Source organism: Phyllostomus discolor, chromosome 13 (assembly GCF_004126475.2).
Source record: "Phyllostomus discolor isolate MPI-MPIP mPhyDis1 chromosome 13, mPhyDis1.pri.v3, whole genome shotgun sequence".
NCBI lineage: Eukaryota > Metazoa > Chordata > Mammalia > Chiroptera > Phyllostomidae > Phyllostomus > Phyllostomus discolor.
Genome location: NC_040915.2, coordinates 62,250,899 through 62,272,640, shown reverse-complemented (window position 1 = coordinate 62,272,640; position 21,742 = coordinate 62,250,899). Strand labels below are relative to the sequence as shown.

Sequence of the window (21,742 nt, the reverse complement as noted above, 5' to 3'; positions counted from 1 at the left end):
GCGGCCTGGGGCGCGAGCCGGCGATGGCGTGCCGGCACTGAGGGCGCGGTGCGGGCGGCGGCTGGAAGGCGGGCAGCGCGGAAGGAAGCGGCGGCGGTGGCTCCATGGCCCGCGCGCGTTGAAGGACGCGGCTCCTGCCTCAGCCCGGCGGCGCCGGCCGAACAATGAAGCTCCTGAAGCCGACCTGGGTCAACCACAATGGTAAGTGAACGCAGGGGTTGCGGGAGACTGAGCCTGGCTTCAGATCCGGGTCTGGAGTCGGGTCAGAGTCGCGCGCAGGCCCTGCCCGCCTCGTTCCCGACGCCTTTGCCCGGTGCCAGAGCCGCGGGACGGGAGGTAACGGACTTTGTCCTCAGAGCGTGGAGACCAGCGAGCCCCCGCACGTGCTCCGCTTGGCTGCGGCGAAGTCTGCCTCTGCCCCCAGCACTTTCGCTGAGCCCTCGACCGCCCACCCGTGGTCCGTGAAGGCGCCGCGGCCTGGCTCTGGGGAGCGGCCCTTGGGCGCCAGCCAGTTCCTACTACTCGTCTGCATCAGCCAGGATGTGTTCGGATGGTCCGATGTGTGAAACCTGGGCGCAGCCTCCCTTGTAGCCTTTCACTGGCAGGGTGAACACCTGAAATCTGCAAGTCTCTGCCATGCTGAGGAGACATTGCTCCAGCTGAGGCTCCGAGCTGGTGACAGTGCCTCCCAGTTGGAGGACTATGGCTCAGGGCCGAGGTTCCCCAGCCAAATGAAACCATGTTTATTCTGAGCTGGGGCATCAGGGTGACTTGGGTTGGGGTCAGTAGCATACAAGTGTGTTCTAGGAGAGGGGCTTCCTTAGTTCTGTGGCAGTGCCCCAGTGCACACCCTGGAGGAATGGACTCTTCCAGGCCTCTGGTTGAGAACAGACTGTGTGGTACAGAGAAGTGTTTGATAACCAGCAGTGCTGTCATAGTTCTACCTTGTTGGCAACTACAGGAGTTACCCTCCCACCCCCAGGGAGATGAGGAGAGAGAGCCCCCTTGCCCTCGCGGACAGCACTGAAGTCCAAGGAGCATTCCCTAGCATAAGGCCTGTAGCCCTGATTCCAGCCTGTCTCTGACTACTGATAGGCAGGTCACCCTCATTCTGCTGTTCCTCATTTCTACTTTGCAGTTCCACCAGAAGGAGCTCCCGTTTTCTTCTAGAGCAAGTAAAGTAGATGCTTTTGCCTCTTTTGTACATGTAGCCTTTCGATTTTGAACCAGATTCCGGGTTGCTCTCTACTGCAGCTGAACAGATGTCAGTCAGAAGTGCTCTCCCTTTCCATCTCCTTGTGTGATGTCTTTCTCACTTTTCAGGGCCTAGGTGAGGTCACCTTTTCCTTTTATTACCATTGCTCCTGAGTTACTCCACTAGATGAGGTCTGTCCCTGTGGTGTACTTTCCATGTGCCCCCCAGGTAGGGACTGTCTCATTTCCCTCTGTATTCCCTGCAACACTTGGGGCATATGATAAGTGTTGACTAAAACAGATAAGAAAGCGGAGGTTTCCGTAATTTATGAAGACATGGCTAGGTTTACCGTGCATGAAAGCAAAAGCTGTGAACTTCATTTCACTTCTCCTGTGTTGGTTTGCAAGAGCATTTCTTGATGTGCAGTGTGCAGATCAAGGGCAGTTGGTCAGTAATTATAAATTATGTTGCTTGTGAATTAGAAATGGAAAGATTTCGTTTGAACTAGTTGTATAAGTGAAGATCTGAAGGAATTTTACTTTAAATAAAATTTTTTTCCTAGATCAGTTTGTGTGTATAGCCAAGTCAACCCTTCTTCAATGTCTCTCTAACCTTCTGCCATATAATTCTAACTTGTGATAAACTCCTTCGTAGAACACAGGTTCTGTGCTGTGGAAGCATAGGTCAAGATGCTTACTGATTATCTATGTACAAATGAGTGAGATTCTCCAGCCAGGCCAGCAGCCAAACATCCCAGCCTGGCAGAGTGGCCAAAGCAGTGGGCCCAGGCCCCTTGTTGCTGTGGCCTCTCCAGAGTCCTGGGATGGAACTGATGATTTCTTTTCTGCTTTTTTCACAATATAGTTGCAGTGCATGGTTGGGAAGATAGATACAAATGGCACCCCAGACTATAAAATGCAAAACATAATGAAGAAAATAATTGAGACTCTGGCTAGATGGGGTTTATACTTTTATACTTGTTCTTTGTTTCCTTTCTTTTAAAATCCCCTGAAATCAACCTTTGTCTCACCAAGTGTTCAGAAGAACTGTCACTGTGAATTACCATGATCCTAAAGGACATGCCGATGGTTTGGGTCGGTGGCCAGTCCCACTGAGCAATCCTTTAAAAATGAGTGAATAGTGAGGGCTGCTGGGGTGGAAGCTGCTTAGCCAGAAGCCAGAGTGGTGGGTACTTTGGATTAACAAACCGAAATGACCATGGGGCTTTGGAGAGTGCATCATACCACTTTCTGGCTTCCTGTCTCTGCATTTATGTCTCCTGACTTGTTCTGTGGCTTGAACATACTTCACCTAGTGTCTGAGAGTCCAAAGAGGGAAGAAGCAGAGAGCCCACAATTGCCCTGTGGTGGCAGGATCCCTTCAGACAGGGTGGAAAGGGCAGCTAAAATAAGGCATGTTTAAGGCAAAGCATGAAGTGTAGGTTGAGCTGTAGGCGTACTTTCAGACTTCATTGTCCCAACTGATGATAATAGTAAGACCATTTCCCTGAGGTAGGGTTTCTCAGCCTCAGCACTGTTGACATTTTGAGCCATACAATTGTTCTGGGGACCGTCCTGTGTATGGTAAGATGTTAGCATGCCTGGCCTCGCCCATCAGGTGTCAGTGTCACCCATCCCCCCAGTTGTGACAACCAAAAATGTCTCCAGACATTGCCAGTGTCCCCTGGTGGCCAGAATCACCCCCATTTGAGAATCTGTGCTCTATAGAGATCCGTAAGTTAATACATCTTGAAGTCATCATATCAGAGTGCAGTGAGCCTTGAATGTGGAATCAGAGTGGCCATAGTTTGTTAGCTATAAATTCTTGGGATTATAATTCTACTCCTGGACCTTGTAAAGTTGAGTAAATATAAAGACTCACCCCTATCATTTTAACCGTGTACGGATATATACGAGTGCCTTAAAGTATATACTAAGAGCAAATGACATAACTTACCTAGAAGTTAGCTACCAGGGCATTATTCATACACGTATTTACCTCTGTGTTCTTAGATACAGTATTCCTTATATATTTAATTTTATTTTAGGCTTGGCTAAAATAAGGCTCATATCTTAGCTAGGTTATGACTGTATATGGTCAGAAGGTGAAAGCAATTGGGTTTTTGGTTGTAGAACAATGTAGTTTGTATTTAGGAAATTTCCTTGAGGTGGGTTCTTCCCATCCCTGGCCCTTTGTTCCTGAGAGTTTTTCTGGATTCTCACCTCTGGGGAGACAGTACTCATGCTCAGCTTTTCAGTGAAGCCGGTTTCTCGCCAGAAGGACCAGGACTGAAAGAACGGTCATCCCACTTTGCCTCTGGCTCACAACAGATGGCAGTGTTGTAAAAGGTGTTGGCAGATTTTCAGTAATGGGATAATTTGTCAGTTAATCACATTGCATTGTGGTGTGTTCTCTCTCTTGTCCAATGATTGCATTATTTTTCTTCCCTGCCCATCTCATTCCAGAAAGGATTTTTCAGGCGTCCTATTGAGACATATTCTGCATCTGAGTGAAAAGAGATAAGTCAGCTCTAAGGAGAAATGTGGGGAGGACGGTACGACAAGGAAGTCAGGCCTGGTGTGGAAAGGCCCTGCACAGTGCTGGTGGAGCACTGCAGACCTACCTCTGAGAACAGGGTGGGAGGGACCCTAATGGTGATGTTTTATCATCGTTGTGGTTGTTAAGGCAAGCTTTGCAGTTGCTCTAGATCAGGGGTTCTCAAACAGGCCATGTCTGGAGGCACTTTGGTTTTCACACCTGACAGGGTGGAGCTACTGGTGTCTAGTAGGTAAAGGACAGGACTGCTGGCCAACACCCTGCAGCATGTGGGACGTTCGCTCACACACCAAAGAGTTGTCGGGCCCAATGCATCAGTAGTACCGGGGTCAAGAAACCCTGCTCTAGATAAGAGCATCTTTGTTGCTGTTTGCCTTTTCATGTATTTGTCTCATCATTCCAACTGGACTGTGTCTCAAGGACAAGAGTTTTGCCTTTTATTTTGGAATCAGTCTTGCTCTTGAGTCTCCGTGCTCTGCTGCTCACCAAATGTGAGGAAGGTTCTTTTGATCTCTTCCTGATCTGTTAAATGAAGCCAGTAACACCTGCCTCACCTGCTGCCTGTGAAAGCTCAGGAAATGTGAGCTCTCTCTACACTGTCCATCACTGACTTCTGCCTAAAGACAATGGGTGATTTAATAAAGTAACCAGAATACATCTGAAGAGGATTTAGAAGAAAACTGGGTGGGATTTTGCCTTGGATAATATACACGTGGATTTTTCACTGATTTATGAACCAGACGTTGAGCCCTTCCAGAGAGAAGTTCTATGGGGATCAGAGGTACATGATGCTACCCTGTGCGGTAGGTGGGAGAGAGGGATCTGCATCACATTCTAGAATGCAGGGCAGAGGGAAACCAGAGCTAAATGCACAAGCTGCCATGGCCCCAGGGAGGCAGCCTGCTTTGTGGTGTGCCCTTGGGTTGATCCTTGACCACAGGACTTTGATGGTGCAAAAGGCCCTGCTGCTGCGGGAGAGTTGGGAGCAAAGGCCCAGGGAGGACTGAGAGCATTTAAGAGGAGACAGAGCATGTTAGTGCACGACTGAGCAAGTGAGGAGAGAGAATGAGGCTGGTAGGCAGAGCCTTAAGCACCTTGATAGAAGCTTAGACTTTCTTCAGGGGGCTGGGGGAGGGGCACAATGAGGTTTCTGAGGACCCTGGATGTAACATCCTGTGTCTCCAGAAGGCCCCAGAGGAGTTAAGAGGCAGTCCCCTGGGCCTTGGTGAGAGATGAAGAGGGAGACATGGAGGTAAGGAATGGATGGGCACTGAAAACAGGGAAGAGGCAGGTGAGTGTAGAGATTCAAGTCAGTCTCTGAGTTTATTTCTTTGGTATGCTAGAGAAAGAGTAGGAATGAGGGCTAGAACAGTTGGGTTTTCTTAAACATTTGTTTTTATCTAAGAAATGGTTGAAAAGATGTTTTCACTTAGTGAGCACAATTGTAGTTTACATTTCGGAGGGACCTCTGGGCAGCACCTGGCTTTAGACACTGAGGGGACCTGCTGCCAATTGCACTGATCTTGGGCCCTGTCAGGGACTGTGGAGAGAGGCCCCTGCCTGCCTTGACCCCTCCTTTTCCTCAGAGGTTGCTCAGCTGTCCGGTTTATGCAAGGTGTTTGCTGTAGCCTGCAAAGGTGTCTAGCACATCAAAAATAGGTCTGGAATGAACCCTGGGACCAAATATTGATGCACGCACATTTTATTATCATGCCAGGACGAACAGCAACACTAAGAGAGATGGGGGGGGGGGGCATCGGCTTATCCACATTGTTAAATAGCAGAAAGGGAGCATTGCAAACACTGCGTGGGTTGCCTGCCCCTGTTCCTGTCCAGCAGAATCCCAGTGTTTTTCAGGTGTCTTCCCTCTTCTGCAGGATAAGCTGCAAGGGGCAGTTCTTGATATCCCTAGTCTGTTATGTGGGTAAGTGCCAATTTGTTGGGGAATAGCCATTTGATGCCATTCTGGCTGGAAAGACTGGATGGGGGTGTCTGCTGGGAGCTCCTAGGGAATCGGGTAAGAGGAGATGTGTGAGAGGCCTTTCTTCATTCACTGGACTTCACGCCTATGATCATGAGGACGAGGCCCACTGCTGAAGATGACAGCAGTGGAAGGATGTGGCTCCTTAAGGTGCTAAATTAATGCACCCAGAAGCTGACCCATCTTGGGACTTGGTATATGTAGATTACCCTTGAAGATCCCTATGACTTGCAGCAGAAAGAAAAGATCCATAACATGCAGGTGGAAACCGGCTGCATGAGATGAGGTGACCTTTCCAGGACTATACTAGATGTAGAGGGATGAGTTAGGATTCATACCCAGACTCCAGCCAGAGGCCAGGCTTGCTCATTCTAATTACCAAGTGTTGGTCCCTGTGCTGGGCACCTCTGTCATGGAGAGCTTGAGCACCGTTTTCCTCCTTGGAACGAGCTTTCAAAAAACGTGTGCGTTGTGGTACCAGGAGTCCCTTGTTGTTGAATATTGTTGTCCTTTGCTGCTCCTGTAGCCACATAGGAGGCCTTGAGGCTTCTAACCTGTCAGATTTCCCCTGAGGTGTGATTGAGAAACCTTCTCTAGCATTTGGTTTTCAAGAGCTCGCCAGTCATGGGGTATCAACAGAATGCTTTCAGGAACAGGGAGGGCCCTGTGCCCCAGTCATGGACTTTGAGTCTTCCTCATTACCCTTTCTTACGCCAATCACCATTTCCTTGCTGGCTTACATAGGGGAGGGGTAGAGACCTGACTAAAATTGAGGTTCTGCCAGAAACCTCCCCACCAAAAGTAAGCTCTTGAAGGGCAGAGGCTTTGCCTTTGCTCATACTCTGTTCCCAGGGCCTTGGACAGTGCTTGGCACACACCACAGTAGGCACTCAGTCAATGTGAAACGAGGGTTGAATACTGGAGGAAGGCTGCTGGAAGGTGACTAGTGGATGGGAAGCCCAATGTCCACTACTCTTAGCTGGCAGAGTTGATTTGCTTCAACAAACTTCCTGTTCATCCTGGCTGGCTCTTCTAATAGATCAGCCTTTCTTGTAAAATTTGCTGGGGATTCCAATGATGAGGGGAAGAAGCATTGTGTCCCAGTGCTTACCCAAGGAGCCTATTTATATATTATGATTTAGAGCTTTCTATTTTAGGAAAGGGAGTAGATAAAACAGAATAGATAGCAAATGGTTTAGAACACCCTTGCAAAAAGAAAAGCCATTTAGGTCAAAACTTGTTCTTAAAAGCAGTACCTGCCTTGATGTATTACCAACCTAGGACAGCCCAAGTCACACAGAAGCTGACCCCTCCCCCACCCTTGAGGGACAGACAGAAGAGGCAGCAAGCCTCATTTGAGGTCCAGGAGCAGACTCCTGGGCTGCTGCATCCTCCAGTGGAAGGGCCTGCACACAGAAGCACTCAATAAATTCATCCATTCAACCAGTAATGAGTGCCAGTTGTGTCCCAGGGCTCAGCACTGTGAACCACCTGCATGCCAGGATCTGTTGAGGAGCAAGCATCATGTGATGCATTCTAGGCAGTGAGGCTGGGAGGGCAGTCTTCTGGGACTCCTGTGTAAGCAGAAAAGGAGGCAGAGGACGGGAGCATGCTGGGGAGGCAGACAGCAGACATCATAAACATGAGCAGTTACCTAGAACACTAGGCCAGTGAGTGTGGGGAGAAACAGCAGCCACAGATGAAGAGTGCTGGGCTAGGGGTGGGAGAATTTTAAATAGGGTGATTTGGGAAAGCCTGAGTGGAGAGGTCATGTGTGAGTGAAGACCCTGTCTCAGGAAGCAGACTCTGAGCTGGAGAGTTTTGCAAGCCGGAGAATTATCAGGGACTCTTGGGATCCATACCTGCAGGGGATTGAGGGCAGTCAGACTGAACAGGGAGAAGTTAAGTTGTAATGCAAGTGCAACAAAAGTTGCAGCTGACCCTATGGGGGGCTCTGGAGCTGGGATAGCCCTTCAAAGTTATCCTGAATTAAGGTGAGGAGCTCGGGCCTTTTATACTGCCAGGTCCACAATCATTAGTCACAGGCTGCCCTGGGAAGGGGGCCTGACTTTGGTGGAAACAGTTCTTTTGCTGAGGGCAGATCCCACCTGGAGAAGGACTCAGCCGGGAGCTTTCACACGCTGTCAACACTCCCACAGCTAGGGAGTATGCTTCATTCCTGGGGGGAGGGGACCTGGACGGGGTACCACAGCATCCACTCGGAACAGACCTGATGGAGGTGAGGAGGGCAGCCATCTGAGGGAGGAGCATTCCAGGCAGAGAGAACAACCAGAACTTGACTGGTGGATTTGAGGAGCAACAGGAATTTCTTGTGATTTGAGTGAGACCGAAGCAACACAAGGGCAAGAGCACCAAGAGGTGAGGCCAGAGGGAGAACAGCAGTAGATGGACCAGGAGGCCCTGGCGGCCTGTTAGAAGGCTTTGATTCTCAGTGTGAGGGGAGCAGAGGAGTGATGTGGTCTAACTTGGGTCTAGACATTGGGAGTGGGAACAAGAAACACCTGTTAAGAGCCTGGCGCAATGATCCAGGCAAGAGATGACCATGGTTTGGACCAGAGTGGTGTGGAGGTGAAGGTGCTGGTGAGAAATGGTTGGATTCCGTGTGTGTGTGTGTGTGTGTGTGTGTGTGTGTAGTACACATATGCAGTACTTTCTGGATTTAACTTATGGTAAAATGCACAGACCTAAGGTGTACAATTTGATGAATTTTGATAAATACCTCTGTAACCTATTCCTCACTCAAGATACAGAACATTTTCACCTCCCCAAAAAGTTTGAGGTACATACTGCAAAAGTAGAGTTGCCAGGGTGGAAGGCACGTGTGAGATAGGGCCGGCTGAAGGGCCAGTCCTGTGCGAAGGGCGGCGCTGCCTTCCACGGAGATCGTCAGTGGTGAGACCGTGAAAGGAGTGGCTGCAGAGAGCGAGCCCAGATTCCATTAGAGAGGGTGGCCGGGGAGGCCGCCACTCACGACCTTCCCCTAGCACCTTTTTCATGAGCTGCCTCTCTGCCTTCTCCCTTTTGAAAATGCTAGGGCTCCATTCTAGAGCTATTAAAGAACAGGACAAATACCTTTATTTTTGGCTAGTGACAATTGCCATGTATAATTATACCAGGACACATCTTATCGTATATGTGTAGATACGGGTAATGAAGCATATGTGATGTGGTATTTTTAATTTATAAAATGTAAAATTATTTTTCTTATAAAGTAATACTTGTTTAATTTAGGAAAAGTTAGAAAATGTGAAAAGGAGAACATTGTTAAAACTCATCTTTCAGACCATGTGAAAAAATAACTGGTGACTTGGTGCTTTTTAAAAGAACACACGTATTATTTACTGTTACATACCACATTATACCATATTATAAAGTATCTAAATTTTTTAAGACCTTAGCCAAATCCCTGGTACCATAACAAATTCAGTATTTTTATTGTGTAGGCTCCCTTCAAACCTTGCACATATAACTAGAATTGCTAACATGTTGCTGTGCATTTTCCATTTAATACTATAATTTGTTATTTCCTTTTCTTTTTTTTTAAATTGCAGTATAATTGAAATGCATTATATTAGTGTCAGGTGTGCAACATAATGATTCAATATTTGTACATGTTGTGAAATGATCACAAAATATATAGTCTACATCCATCACCAGACATAGTTGCAGAATTGTTTTGATGGGGCTGTTTTGAGGTTTACTCTCTAAGCAGTGTTCAAATATGTAACAGAGTATTGTTAACTATAGTGTTATTTTTTTAGCTGTAGTGGTTGTTAAGCAAACAGATCTCTCTGCCCACCCAATGGGAATGTGGTTCTTAATTGCTCTTAATTTTCTGATGGAACTGGGTGGAAGAAATTATTATTTATAGAAATCCAATTCACAGGTAACTTTTAAGGAATATCTCTGTTCTGCAAAATGAGAGGAGAAAAGAGTGTAAAGAAACAGATCGTGACTGTTACCAAAACTTGATTATGTGTTGGCAGGTGCTGCAGGAGAAGTGATTATGGTCTGTGAATGATACACCTGTTACTTTCTTCTACTTTAGTTTGGGGGAGGGGGACAATGGTTGCATGATTGCTACAGCTTTCTTCCTGTGCTGTGTTTTGACTCTCTCAGCCACCTGGCACCTATTAGATGTCGTTGTGGTATTGCTTACCTAAGACTGAGGAGGCTTTTGTGGTTGAAAGTAGTAGAGATAATAACAACAGATGGCTCTGTGAGGTGGTTAGTGACATCTGTGTCCCCACCGCAGGAGATGAGGAGCCTACCTTCCAAAGATTGGGATGCTAGTGATCCTGGGAAGGTGTGTTTGAACTTCAGGCCTTTTGCTGTGGGCCTCTCCACCTTATACATACATGTTTGTTTTGGTTTTGATTAGCATTTTCTGAGTTATAGTAAAACACACATAACAAAATTTATCATCTTAACCATCTCTTAAGTGTACAAGTCAGTGGTGTTACGTATATTCACAGTGTTATGCAACATATCTACAGAACTTTTTCATCTTGCAAAACTGAAACCATATATATACCAATTCAGCAACAACTCTCCATATTACCTTCCCCAGCTCCTGGCAACACCATTCTACTTTCTGTGTCTATGAAGTTAACTACTCTAGAGACCTCATATAATTGGGATCCTACAGTTAGCTGTGCTTTTGTGACTGGCTTATGTCAATTAGCATAACGTCTTTAAGGTTCATCCGTATTGTTGCATGTGTCTGAATTTATTTTTCTTCTAAAGCTGAATAATATTCCATTGTATGGATATACCACAACTTGCGTATCCATTTATCCATCAACGGACACTTTGATTGCTTCTACCTCTTAGTTATTGTAATGCCTCTGTGAACGTGGGTGTACAAATATATCTTTGAGATCCTATTTTCAGTTGTTCTGAATACACACAAATACCCAGAATTAGAATTGCTGGATCATAGGTAATTCTGTTTTTAGTTTTTTGAGGAACCACCATACTGTTTTGCATAGTGACTGTAATGGACTACTCACAATGGAAAAGCATTCAAGTTCTCTGCATCCCACCAGTACTTGCTCTCCTCTTCTTTTTTCTTTGGTAGCACCCACCCTAATGGGTGTAAGGTGGTGTCTCGTCGTGATAGTTAATGATACTGAGCTCTTTTCATAGGCTTGTTGGCCATTTTGTACATCTTTTTTGGAGAAATATCTGTTCAAGTACTTTGCTCATTTTTTTAATTGAGTTTTTATTTTTTGTCATGTTTAGGAGTTCTGTATATGTTGTGGACATTAATCCTTTATTAGATATGTGGTTAGCAAATGTTTTCTCCCATTTGGGTTGCCTTTTTATTTTAGTATCCTTTGATGGGCAAAAGTTTTAATAATTTTAAGAAGTTTAGTTCATCTGTTTTTTTCTCTTAACGCCTTTTGTATCATATCTAAGAAATCATTGGCAAATCCAATGTTGTACAACTTGTCCCTTATATTTTCTTCTAAGAGCTTTATAGTGTTAGGTCTTTGATCCATTTTGAGTTCAGTTTTGTATATGGGTTAGGTAAGGGTCCCACTCGTTTTTACGTGTGGACATTGTTTTCCCAGCACCATTTGTTGAAGAAACTGTCCTTTCCCATTTAATGGCCTGGTTACCCGTGTCAAAAATCCCTTAGACCACATATGCATGGGCTTGTTTCTGGGCTCTCTGTTCTGTTGAATTGGTCTGTATGTCTGTCTTCACGCCGTGATCACGCTGTTTCGGTTACTGAGGTTTTGTAGGAAGTTTTGAAGTCAGGAAGTGTGGGCCCTCCAACTTTGTGCTTTTTCAAGATTCTTTCAGTTATTTGGGGTCCCTTGAGATTCCATATGAATTTTAGGGTGGATTTTTCTTTTTCTTCAGTAAGTGTCATTGTAGTTTTCATAGGATTATATTATGTCTGTAGAGCTTTGGGTATTAGTAACATCTGTGTATGAAGTCTTGTAATTCATGGACACAGGGTGTCTTTCATTTATTTGTGGCTTCTTTAATTTCTTCCAGCAGTTGTTTTCTAGTTTTCGGTATACAAGTTTTGGCCCCCTTGGTCAAGTTTATTTCTCAGTAATTTTTCCTTTTGACTTGATTTTAAGTGGAATTGCTTTACTAACCTTTAACTTTTTTTTAGTGTTAACGCATAGAAATGCAGCAGGTGTTTGTTGCTTGTAGATCCTTCAACTTGACTAACTTTGTTTATTCTGTGGAATCTTTAGGGTTTTCTACATATAAGATCATGTCTTTTACATCCACTTTATATTTTAATATCATTGTGTAATTTTGTTCACTTAGTAAATGTTTCAAAATTTTTTCATTTTTCATTTTTAATTACATGTACCAAAATTTGTTCACACCAAGTATTACTGGGTTGTGCAGGGGTGTGTTTCCAGAGCAGCATGCATTGGGCGGAAGCCTCCACTTCCCCAGGCTTCCATTGCGGCGGGACGTACTCATGGGTGCTCCCGTTAGATGTGCCCAGTGAGCTGGCCAGTGTGAAGGCCTGGAGACGGAGTCCAAACCAAAGGTCCTGGGGCCATGGGGAGGGCCAGCTACTCTGTCTGTCCCCTCCCTTCTCTCTGGCCAGTGCTGTCTGCTCAGAGTTTCAGTTCCACGTTTGGGCCTCCTCCGGGCATCTTTCCCTTGGCATGCGGCAGGGTGACCCTGGACTGCACCCCATTGAACCCGAGCTTCCATAGCTTATTCTTTATTCCTGCCGGATGGAGAGTATTCATGCTGCAGGCATTAGGTTGGCAACCCCCAGATGGGAGACAGTGGCCAACTGTGTGGCTCTGAGGAGAGAGTGACAGCAGGTACTACATATGGGCTAAGAGGGGGGGGGGTCCAGGAAGGTAGCTGGGAGGGGTGACCTGGAGGCAAAGCTCCAAGGAGAATGGGCTGATGGGTGTGCGGGGAGAGCATGTTGGCCTTGCTCTCCCAGAGGATAGGAGGTTGCCTGGTGGTCTAGGGAATGGGGGATGTGTTAGTTTCTTTTGTCTGTCTCTACACAAAGAAAGGCCAATGCCAGAGCGAGTTGTGAGCTCATCTTTGTCATTATGCTGTGCCACAGGAAAAGCTCCCTGACTAGTTCAGCCGTAAGATCCCTTTCCTTACCTCCACCTCAAAGAGCCCTTTGGAAAAAGAGGTCTGTTCCCACTGAGGGAATGTGAGCCACTGTTGTCCTTGGGACTGAAAGGCCTAGTGCTCTAACGAGGCAGGGAGCCAGCACCATGCTGGTTGGTGGATTTGTGTAGGCCCACTGTCAGATCTCATCTCTTCTGTGGCACATCCCTATGAAAGCTCCAGGGTGGCTGTTGTACCCGCCACATCTTCCACCAAAGTGGGTCCTGACTCCAGAAGTGTTCACATATGAAACATAGACGTGTTAGAAGCAGTGTGACTTACAGTGAGTGACTTGATGGATTCTTGAAGGAACGCATAATACAATGTCTCACAGACTTAAGGAACTAATGAGCATTCCAAGGACTGGGTGCATGTTCCTTCCTGATGGCTTACTGTTTTGGTTAAAATGACAAATGCCCAGCGAAAGTCGGCTTAAGCAGAAAAGTGAAAGAATTGCCATTTTGGGTTCTCTCTTGCATAACAAACTACCCCCAAACTTGCGGGCTTAAACAACACATTTTATTATTTGTTTGTGGTTTTGGAACTTGTCAGCGCACAGTAGTTCATCTCGGTTCTACACGGGTCTGTTGAGATAGCTCCAGCTGGAGCAGCTCACCTTGGGTCCCGTGTTGGGGCCTTGATCTCACTGTTACCTGGTTTCATCGACCTCTCCGTGTGGCCAGCTTGGCTCCTCTCAGCATGGTGGTCTCAGGGCAGTCGAACTTGTTACATGGCAACTGGCTTGAAATCTAGAGAGCCAGTGTTGAACTGCTGGGCCTTCTTCTGGCTTAACCCTAGAACCGGAGCAGTGTTGCTTCTGTGGCATTCTGTTAAAGTGGGTCACAACGGCCAACCCAAATTCAAGGGGAGGAAAGCACAGGGGCCCACGGGACTGAGGTATCCAGGTGATTGATGCTCAGCATGGCCAGTCCCAGGGCCCAGAGCAGGTCATCAGGACGCACTGCACCCGTGTGCACCATCACTCTTGTTCCCTTGTGTGCTTTCCACCTGTCGGCTTTGCATCGGTCTCCTCCAGCAGTGTCACCCTGACCCTCACAGCAGCCCCAAGCACACTGCCTCCCAGCTCACCGAGAGAGGCTACACACCACGGTTTTTAATGCCGTGGGCTCAAGCCAGATACCTGGACTCCACTGTGCAGCTCTGTGGCCTTGGGAAACATTTTTTAACCTCTCTGCATGCCTCAGTTTCCCCCTCGTGGTAAAATGAGGATGTCAGAAGTATTCACCTCAGAGGACCATGTGAGATTTATAGTATGCTTTGGGCCGTGCTGTCTGCAGGTTTGGAGAGCCATGTCAGATACTCAAGAACACATCACAGGTCGGGCAGAAGAGGGCCTGGCCTTAGAAAGGCAGAGCTCCACGGGACATACCCCAGCATGGCTCTGGTTTCCTGGAAGGAGTGGCTCACTGGCACCTCCATGGGCTGGCCTGCTATAGATTCCTCAGGAGGCCCCAAGTGGAGATGGCAGCACTGATGGGGTCAAGTGTCCCTTGCTGCTGTCCTCATCACACTTGGAGATATATGCTCTCGAATTTTACAAGGCTGCTAGTGGTGCTCATTGGTCACTGTTCTCTGGTGTCTGGCAGTACTCCACGCCTCGTTTTTAGCACAAGGTGCCATGGTTTCAGCATTCTGTACAGCCTTTGGAGCAGAGGTGTCTGTACCACACACCTCTTGAGGCTGGGCCCCCCCAGCGCTAATTGTCCTTCCTTGTTTCTTGAGGCTTTCCTGTGTGACACTTCTCCCAGCCAAATGGGCAAGAAACCTGCTTTTTCACAACTGCTTCCCTCCCAGGCCCTCAGCCCATGGGAAAGGGTGGCACATTTTTAGTAGCTGCCTGTAGGGCTCTGGCTTATCACACATGGCAGCCACTGAGCCCAGGAAGGGTGTGGGTGGCCAGCATGGGCCTGAGTGCACATGCAGGGAAGGACCAGTTAGGGCACTTTCAGTCCTTCTCACCTGTGCTCTCAGCACCTGCCATTTTTAGCTCACTCTGTAGAGTTTTCTGGAGTCCTCTCTTGAAGATTGAGGTGGGAGTGATTGTGTCTGCCCTGTCTGGGCGATCCATGGGTGAAGAATACCTGGCAGGCTTTCTCTTCAGGCCTTGATGAGTGCACTCCACTGCTGGGCCTGGCTCCTTCAGAGCTGTGTAGAGAACCAAGCTGTGTTAGGGCTTGTCTCTCGAATCCTTTGAATGAAATTTCAGAGCAGACCAGGGCTGAATTTCTTGTGTGTTTGGGACAGCTTTGAGCACACTGCAGTGCTCCAGGAATTCAGTCAGCAGCTACTTGGCTGAACTTGACATGTCATTACAGAACTCTGGCTCTTGGTGTGGGCCTGGAGGTGACCGAGGGGCTCAGAGACCGGGACAGGGATGCTAACATGGCTTGTTGTGGGAGCTTTCGTTGTTTTGGATTCACTAACTACTGGAGATGAAGTAACATGTGGTGTGATTTCCAAGCTTTCCAAGATTTCTACTTAACTCCCTGACACAAAATAGGGTGTTTGCACCTGCTTGCACAGCTGTGTCCCCCACTACCGTGTAATGACCAATAAGAAGAGGAGCTCATTTCCCCTTGTCATGTGGAAACGCATGCTTGATTTGACTCTAAGGGAGTGGTCCCAACCCTAGCCCTCCAAAAGAAGGCAAGGGAAGCTGGGGGCTGCCTGGGGCCAGTATGGGCCATTGCCTTCTGGGTATAGCAGCTGATTTTCAGCACTTGGGTGGGAGCCCTGGAAGCATTTTCAGCTGTTCGGCAGCCACTGCCCACACTTGCCGCCTTGTAGAGCTGGTAACTTTTGTCCTAGTGTCCATGCCACCTCTCCTTGGGTGACAGAGAAAGAGCATCCTTGACTAGGAGACTTGGCAGCAGCCCCTTGTGTATATCAGCAGTTGGTGTGCCCAGCTCATTGTCATGCCATCTAATTTGTCACTGAACAAATATTACTGAGCTACCACTTACCAGGCCAGTGCTGGAAGCCGCCGGTGTGGTGATGAACTCACCTGTGATTGATTTGGCACTCGGAGTGTGGAAGCAGACCAGGGAGCTAGACACATGCTCTCTGGCATGGGCCCCAGGATTACTTCCACCATCTGCTAGCTTTGGGGTTCTTATGGTTCCTTTGCCAGTCTGGTCCACCCAGCTAGCTATCTAGCTTCGTGGGCTCTTACTGTAGGCTGGGGCCCTTACTGGATATAGTGGTGACTCTAAGAGCTAGTGCCATACCCCTTTCCCCTGGAGGGACTGAACATCTAGTTGAACATAGGGCACATACCATGGAGGAGGGTCGGCAAAAGGAGATGCCGAGAAGGCCATCTCTCCACGGACTTTGGTGCAGCACAAATGTATGGGGTCGGGGGGGGTGGGGAGCTTTTTGGATGCAGAAGCATGATGAGGGAAGCAGTGTATTGCAGCCAGCCACTGGCCCCACCCAGATCTCTGACAGTCAGAAAAGCCAGGGAATGCTCCCCGTGTCCAGGCTTACCCCATGGGATGGGGAGATGGCTGGCTGTAGAGCCACTGTCACGAAGAGCCTTTACAAACACGCATCCCCGGAAGGCGTCGGGCTCTTATCCAGTGGACCTGTGTGTGAGTGCCCAGACGACCTGTGAGCTCAGTAGCTCTAGTGACAGGATGGTCTGTCCTACTTTTAGACTTTCAGCTATTTAAGGTCACTTGGGGAGTCTTCCAGTAATTTATACCTCCAAGTTAGATCGCTCCACCTTTACTCACAGGTAATTTATTAGCAGTATAGTATTTTTTCCTGGGATCAGTGAATAGGGACATTAGTTGAATAACCAATATTTTAAGTTTGAGTCTGTTGCTGTTCTTCAGTGAATTAAAGCCAAGACAGATGTCATGTGCTTTTTTTTGTTTGTTTCCAGGCAAGCCAATTTTTTCAGTTGATATTCACCCTGACGGGACCAAGTTCGCAACTGGAGGACAAGGTATGTTCATGGGATAACGGGAATGTTCACAGCCCTGCCAACTAGCTCTCCCTCGTTACCCTTTGGGGCATAGAAAAAATATTTGCTGTTTTCAGTATGATTGTGACTCAGTTTTAAGTCTGAACAAATTACATAAAATATTTTTTTTGCACTAGAGTGTGCTCTCTTTAAATATTTTGGAAGGAGCTTTATCTTTCTAATTTCTGTTTATTGCGTTAATATTGAAATCAATTTGCGTGTCTGAGACCAAGCTTATTGACTGTGAAGAGTGGCAGGAAGTCTCATAGACAAAGCCCCAGAGGCAAGGACTCTTGCTTCTTGTCTTGTTTTTGGCATTGTTTTCTCATCTGAAAGGAGAGAGGGGACTGTTAACCTCCAGAGCCAACCATGTAGTTACTAGGCCCATTCTCTGGGCTCAAAGGAATTCAGCTGGGTTAGAGGGCAAATATAAATGTGCACACCATTTGAAAATATAATCCATGGTATTGCTGGTGTGCTTTATCCAGTGTCTGCTGCAATACTGCAGTTACTACTCTGTTTGCAAAGACAAAGTCACTGTTGAGGCCAGGACACCAAGATTCACAGCATTCCCACAGAGCCTAGTCCCCACAGCAGGGCCCTCCTCTGTCTAAGGCCCCCCAGGACAGGGCTTGGAGAGTGCCCCTGTGAGTTCCATGTCCTCCTGCCAGGTACTGCAAGGGCAAGTTGTTGCAGACTTCCTGCTCCAGGGGCTTGCAGGGAAGCCTTGATCTCCTAACTGCGTGCTACGGGTTGAACCCAAGAGGTGCCCACAGGCATCCCCTAGGGCCGCTGGGATGACAGGTTTTTCTCATCCACAAGAGGTGGCACATCTTCCTGACCTACTTGGCATAGCAAGCTCTAGGAGAGCTGATTAGGAAATATTTTTACAGTGGCCAAGAGGCAGTTGCAAGCATACCTTATTGTAATTTTGACATGTCCATTTGGAGGCATTTATTGGTTTTTGCCCCTCTATAACAGAAAGTTAAGTGAGGGGCTAGACTTTTGTTGGTTATCAATAATGGAAATCTCAGAAAGAGGAATCATTACTAAAATGCATGGGTATATTTTTTAGCTCAGTACTCCATCAGTTTATGACCACCTTATCTGTAGATGATGGCAAAGGGCAGGTAAGGTAAGGAGCACCTTTTCAGTGTTTAAGGCCCATTTCAGACTTGCATCTCGAAGCATCCAGTCAGCTGCAAGAATAGCCATGGGCTCCAGGCAGTGCCTGAAAAGGGAGGGAAGCCCCGGCAGGGACTGTCCTGTTCTCCTTGGTTGCCAGGGAGCCCATGTGTAGACCTGAAAGGGTGCTAGGACATGGGCTTTTCCAGCCTCCTCATTTACAGAGGAGGGGTCTGTGTCCTGGGCAGGAATGAGGACCTTCTGGGGGCCCCTGGTAGATCCATATTAGAGGCCAGATCAGAGCTCTTTCCTCAGCTGATTGTAGTCCAGAGTGCTTTTCATAAAGGCAGGTTGGTCTCAGCATAGTCCTAAATCCACACTTTCTGAATCCCCATTAGCACTTGCTGTTTTTCATCTTCTCTGTAACTTATATTAGTAATTCAAATTCAGCCTCCTCCAATCTAGCCGATTATGATTTATGAAAACTTAAGTGAGGGCTGTGTCTCATAGTTAATAGTCTACTCCTTGCACATTGAGTTATTTCTGCCCCTTCATTCCAGGACAGGATTCTGGGAAGGTTGTGATCTGGAATATGTCTCCAGTCCTCCAGGAGGATGACGAGAAGGATGAAAATATTCCCAAGATGCTTTGCCAGATGGACAATCACTTAGGTATTACAGAGTGGCCCTTTGCAGGCTTTTCGTGTTGGCAGAGTGCCCAAGGTTAGCACATGTGTTTGTAATTAGAAAGATAAGGCCCCGTGCGGCGGTAACTCCCCTCGGCCTGCTGTCTGAAGGCACAGATGTTGGCTGCACACCTGGGTGAGTTATTCGGCAGAAGACTCGGCCCGCCCACAGAACCATCTTTGGACAGTCTGCAGGTACCTCTGGTGATTTCCTGCTCATGAGTCGTTACTGCCTGATTCCATGGGGCTTTGGGGCCAGCAACCTGGAAGCAGTAGGGTTCTGGGGAAGGGTGCATAAAAGTCAACTTACCAAATGTCTCAGATTGCCACTGTGTCACTCGGAGGCCCTCTGCCAGGACCCTTTTGGCTGCTAGACAGTGCTGTGGTTTCCTTTCCTGTGTTAGTGCCATTAGCTTCCCCCCTGCCCCTGAGCATCAGGGTGATTCTACCTGGCTCTGGGTTCCAACCTAGCTGCTTCCCCTGAGATGCTCCCTTAATAGTTACATCCCCTTCCTTTACTGTGTGTTCTTGCTCTCCCAACATGTCTCTCGGTATCCTCCAACTTGGAGCGCAAGTCACCCACAGGCCGTGTGGGGGCCACAACTTGGATAGTGCCCCTCATGTTGCGAGGCCCCCAGAGGCTGGGCTGTGAGTACTCTCGGAGGCTCCAGCTCAGCTGGAGGGCAGAGGGGGATTTCCGTTGGTCTCAGTGTACAAGTGCAGGATCGACCAGCATGCAGTGCTGACAAGTTTGGAAAATCTGAATTTAATTGCTGACAGAATGAAGTCAGTTTTACATTTTACCAAGCTGCTCCCTGAAAGCTCTAGAGAAGGCATCTCTGCCTATTTAGCACATGCCTTCCTATCAAGAGTTGTCCCTGTTAAGAAATACATCTCATCATTAGGCAGCCCTTTTTAAGTAGTAATGACTTTGAGGTACTTACCAGTTTTCATGGAAACGAGCCTCCTCCTCCTCCTGACTGTTTCACCCAGCACTAACACTTCCCAGGTTCCATAGCCTTTCCTCCTCCAGACTCTATTCTGTTCATTTGTTGTTATAGCACAAGAAGGTTAGTGCTGAAACTGAATCATTCTTCTAGGGCTCTCACACGGTAGATGTCTTGAGTAGATTAGACAGATTGGATTTTATAAACCCTTTGCATCTTGCCAAACTCTGCATAAAGTAAATGGGCATGACTGTTGGATTTTCATCACCCTGTTTCTTTTTCTTCCCAGCATGTGTGAACTGTGTGCGGTGGTCAAACAGTGGGATGTATTTAGCTTCTGGGGGAGATGACAACTGATTATGGTGTGGAAGCGGGCTACGTAAGCATCATTTTCCTTTCTTCACGTTTTATTCTTTAGAAGCTTTTTTGCTGGTCTTTATCACAGTCACTTCTCTACCCTAGCACTGAAGTCCCCAGAGTCCCAATTTCATAAGGTGTAAGAAGCACACGTAATAGGCCAGGAGCAGCTGAGGCCTGCCCAAGGAGCTGGAGGGCCACCCAGCTCCCTAGCAACCCTGCTCCGCTGTCCCTTGCAGGGCTGCAGGGTTTCCACCTGAAAAGGAAGGGTGAATCCCTTCCAATGCTGACATTGGTGGCTTCATTTGTTTTGTTCTTCAAATGAAATTTCCCAGCTACAATGTGGTTAAAAGTCAATGTGGCTTTGATGGAATCTGGGCAGGGGAATCCAGAGCCTGCCCTCATTTTCCATCAGCCTCATCCTGACCTCTAAGGAGTCCCCATTGAAAGCCCTTTCCTTGTACCAATATTGAACCAACCATCACCTGGCAAAACTCTTTTCCTTTACACCTAGCAGAGTCTCTGAGGGTGGGCTCCTGGACCTCTTCCATAACCAGCACCCCAGGTGACTCAGGGGCCAGTCAAGCTGGGGACTCAGACTTACCCTGCTGCTCAGCCAGAGTGGCCCCATGCTCCTGGTCTGAAAGCAGAGGCACACTGTCCACCCAGCTGCCTCAGGGGAGCTCTTCCTGTGGGTTTGTGAAGAGTTCTGCTGGAGTGAAGGCTGTTAAACAGAGGCAGTATGGGCACCACTCCCTTAGAGACAAGTGGCAGGAGCTACACCTGTGGTTCAAGTGCTTTCTCTGCCTCAGGTCTTCAGGCAGAGGCCTTCAGTTCATTACAAGAGGGCTTTAAAAATACTGTTGATTTTTTGCACTTTGGGCCAACATAAATATATTGGTATATAATTTGGAATACTGAAAAAATATGGAAGTGTCATAGTTCCACCACCTAAAGAAAGCCATGGTTAATAGTTTTGGTATTTTGTGTCTGTCCTTCTGATGCATTTTCCATGCATACATGTGATTTTTTCATTACATATAACACATTGTGTATTCTGTCCTGTGGCCTGCTTCTCTCACCTAATTATCTAGTGTGAACCTTTTCCTGTGCAATAGATAGTCTTTTACCACAAGCTTTGTGATGGCTGTGTAGTCAAGTGCAAATAACTTTCCTAGTCAGCTCCTGCTGTTAAGCAGTTAGGTGCTTTCCAGCCATTGTCTGTTTTTGCTTTGTTCTGTCTGCCATGTTAAGCCATACTGCAGTAAGCATCTTTGTGCAGTGCCTAGAGCATTCCTGGGGTGCCTTTCTGACTCCTCTTTCACACAGGTACATTGGCCCCAGCACCGTCTTCGGCTCCAGTGGTAAGCTTGCCAACGTGGAGCAGTGGCGATGTGTCTCCATCCTCCGGAGTCACTCAGGCGGTGAGTGGGGCTGCCTGTTGGGGTGGGCGGCCCTGGCAGCTGTCCGAGACCAGCAGCAGCACCTCCATGGCCCCTGTGGACTGATTTGGTCCTTAAAGCAGCCCTGTGTCTGGGTCATCCTCCCCGTCACCATCGGTCACACCCTGTCTGTCCCCCAAGGTCTGTGCAGTCACTGTCCCCACTGCCTGCCTCCAGCTGCATTCAGGGTCCCCACTCCTGCCCTCATGGGGTATATGTTTATATCTTTAATGTAGAACTCCCCACGTTCTGCTGTTTATCCTGATGAACTGAATCACTACCTTCATCAGTGGATCACTAAGTCCGTAAGCACACTTTATTTA

At 47.6% G+C, this 21,742-nt stretch overlaps 1 protein-coding gene across 1 annotated transcript in view; it reads left to right on the top strand.

Annotated features, from left to right (window-relative positions):
• The first annotated feature begins 12 nt into the window (after window positions 1-12).
• Window positions 13-21,742, top strand: part of LOC114509180 (protein HIRA) — a 76,671-nt gene continuing 54,941 nt past the window's right edge. Inside the window, 6 exon segments of the mRNA XM_028527352.2 lie at window positions 13-201; window positions 16,783-16,845; window positions 18,549-18,659; window positions 19,910-19,969; window positions 19,972-19,999; window positions 21,307-21,401. Of these exon segments, the coding sequence (XP_028383153.1) occupies window positions 165-201; window positions 16,783-16,845; window positions 18,549-18,659; window positions 19,910-19,969; window positions 19,972-19,999; window positions 21,307-21,401 (394 nt within the window). The 5' untranslated portion in view covers window positions 13-164.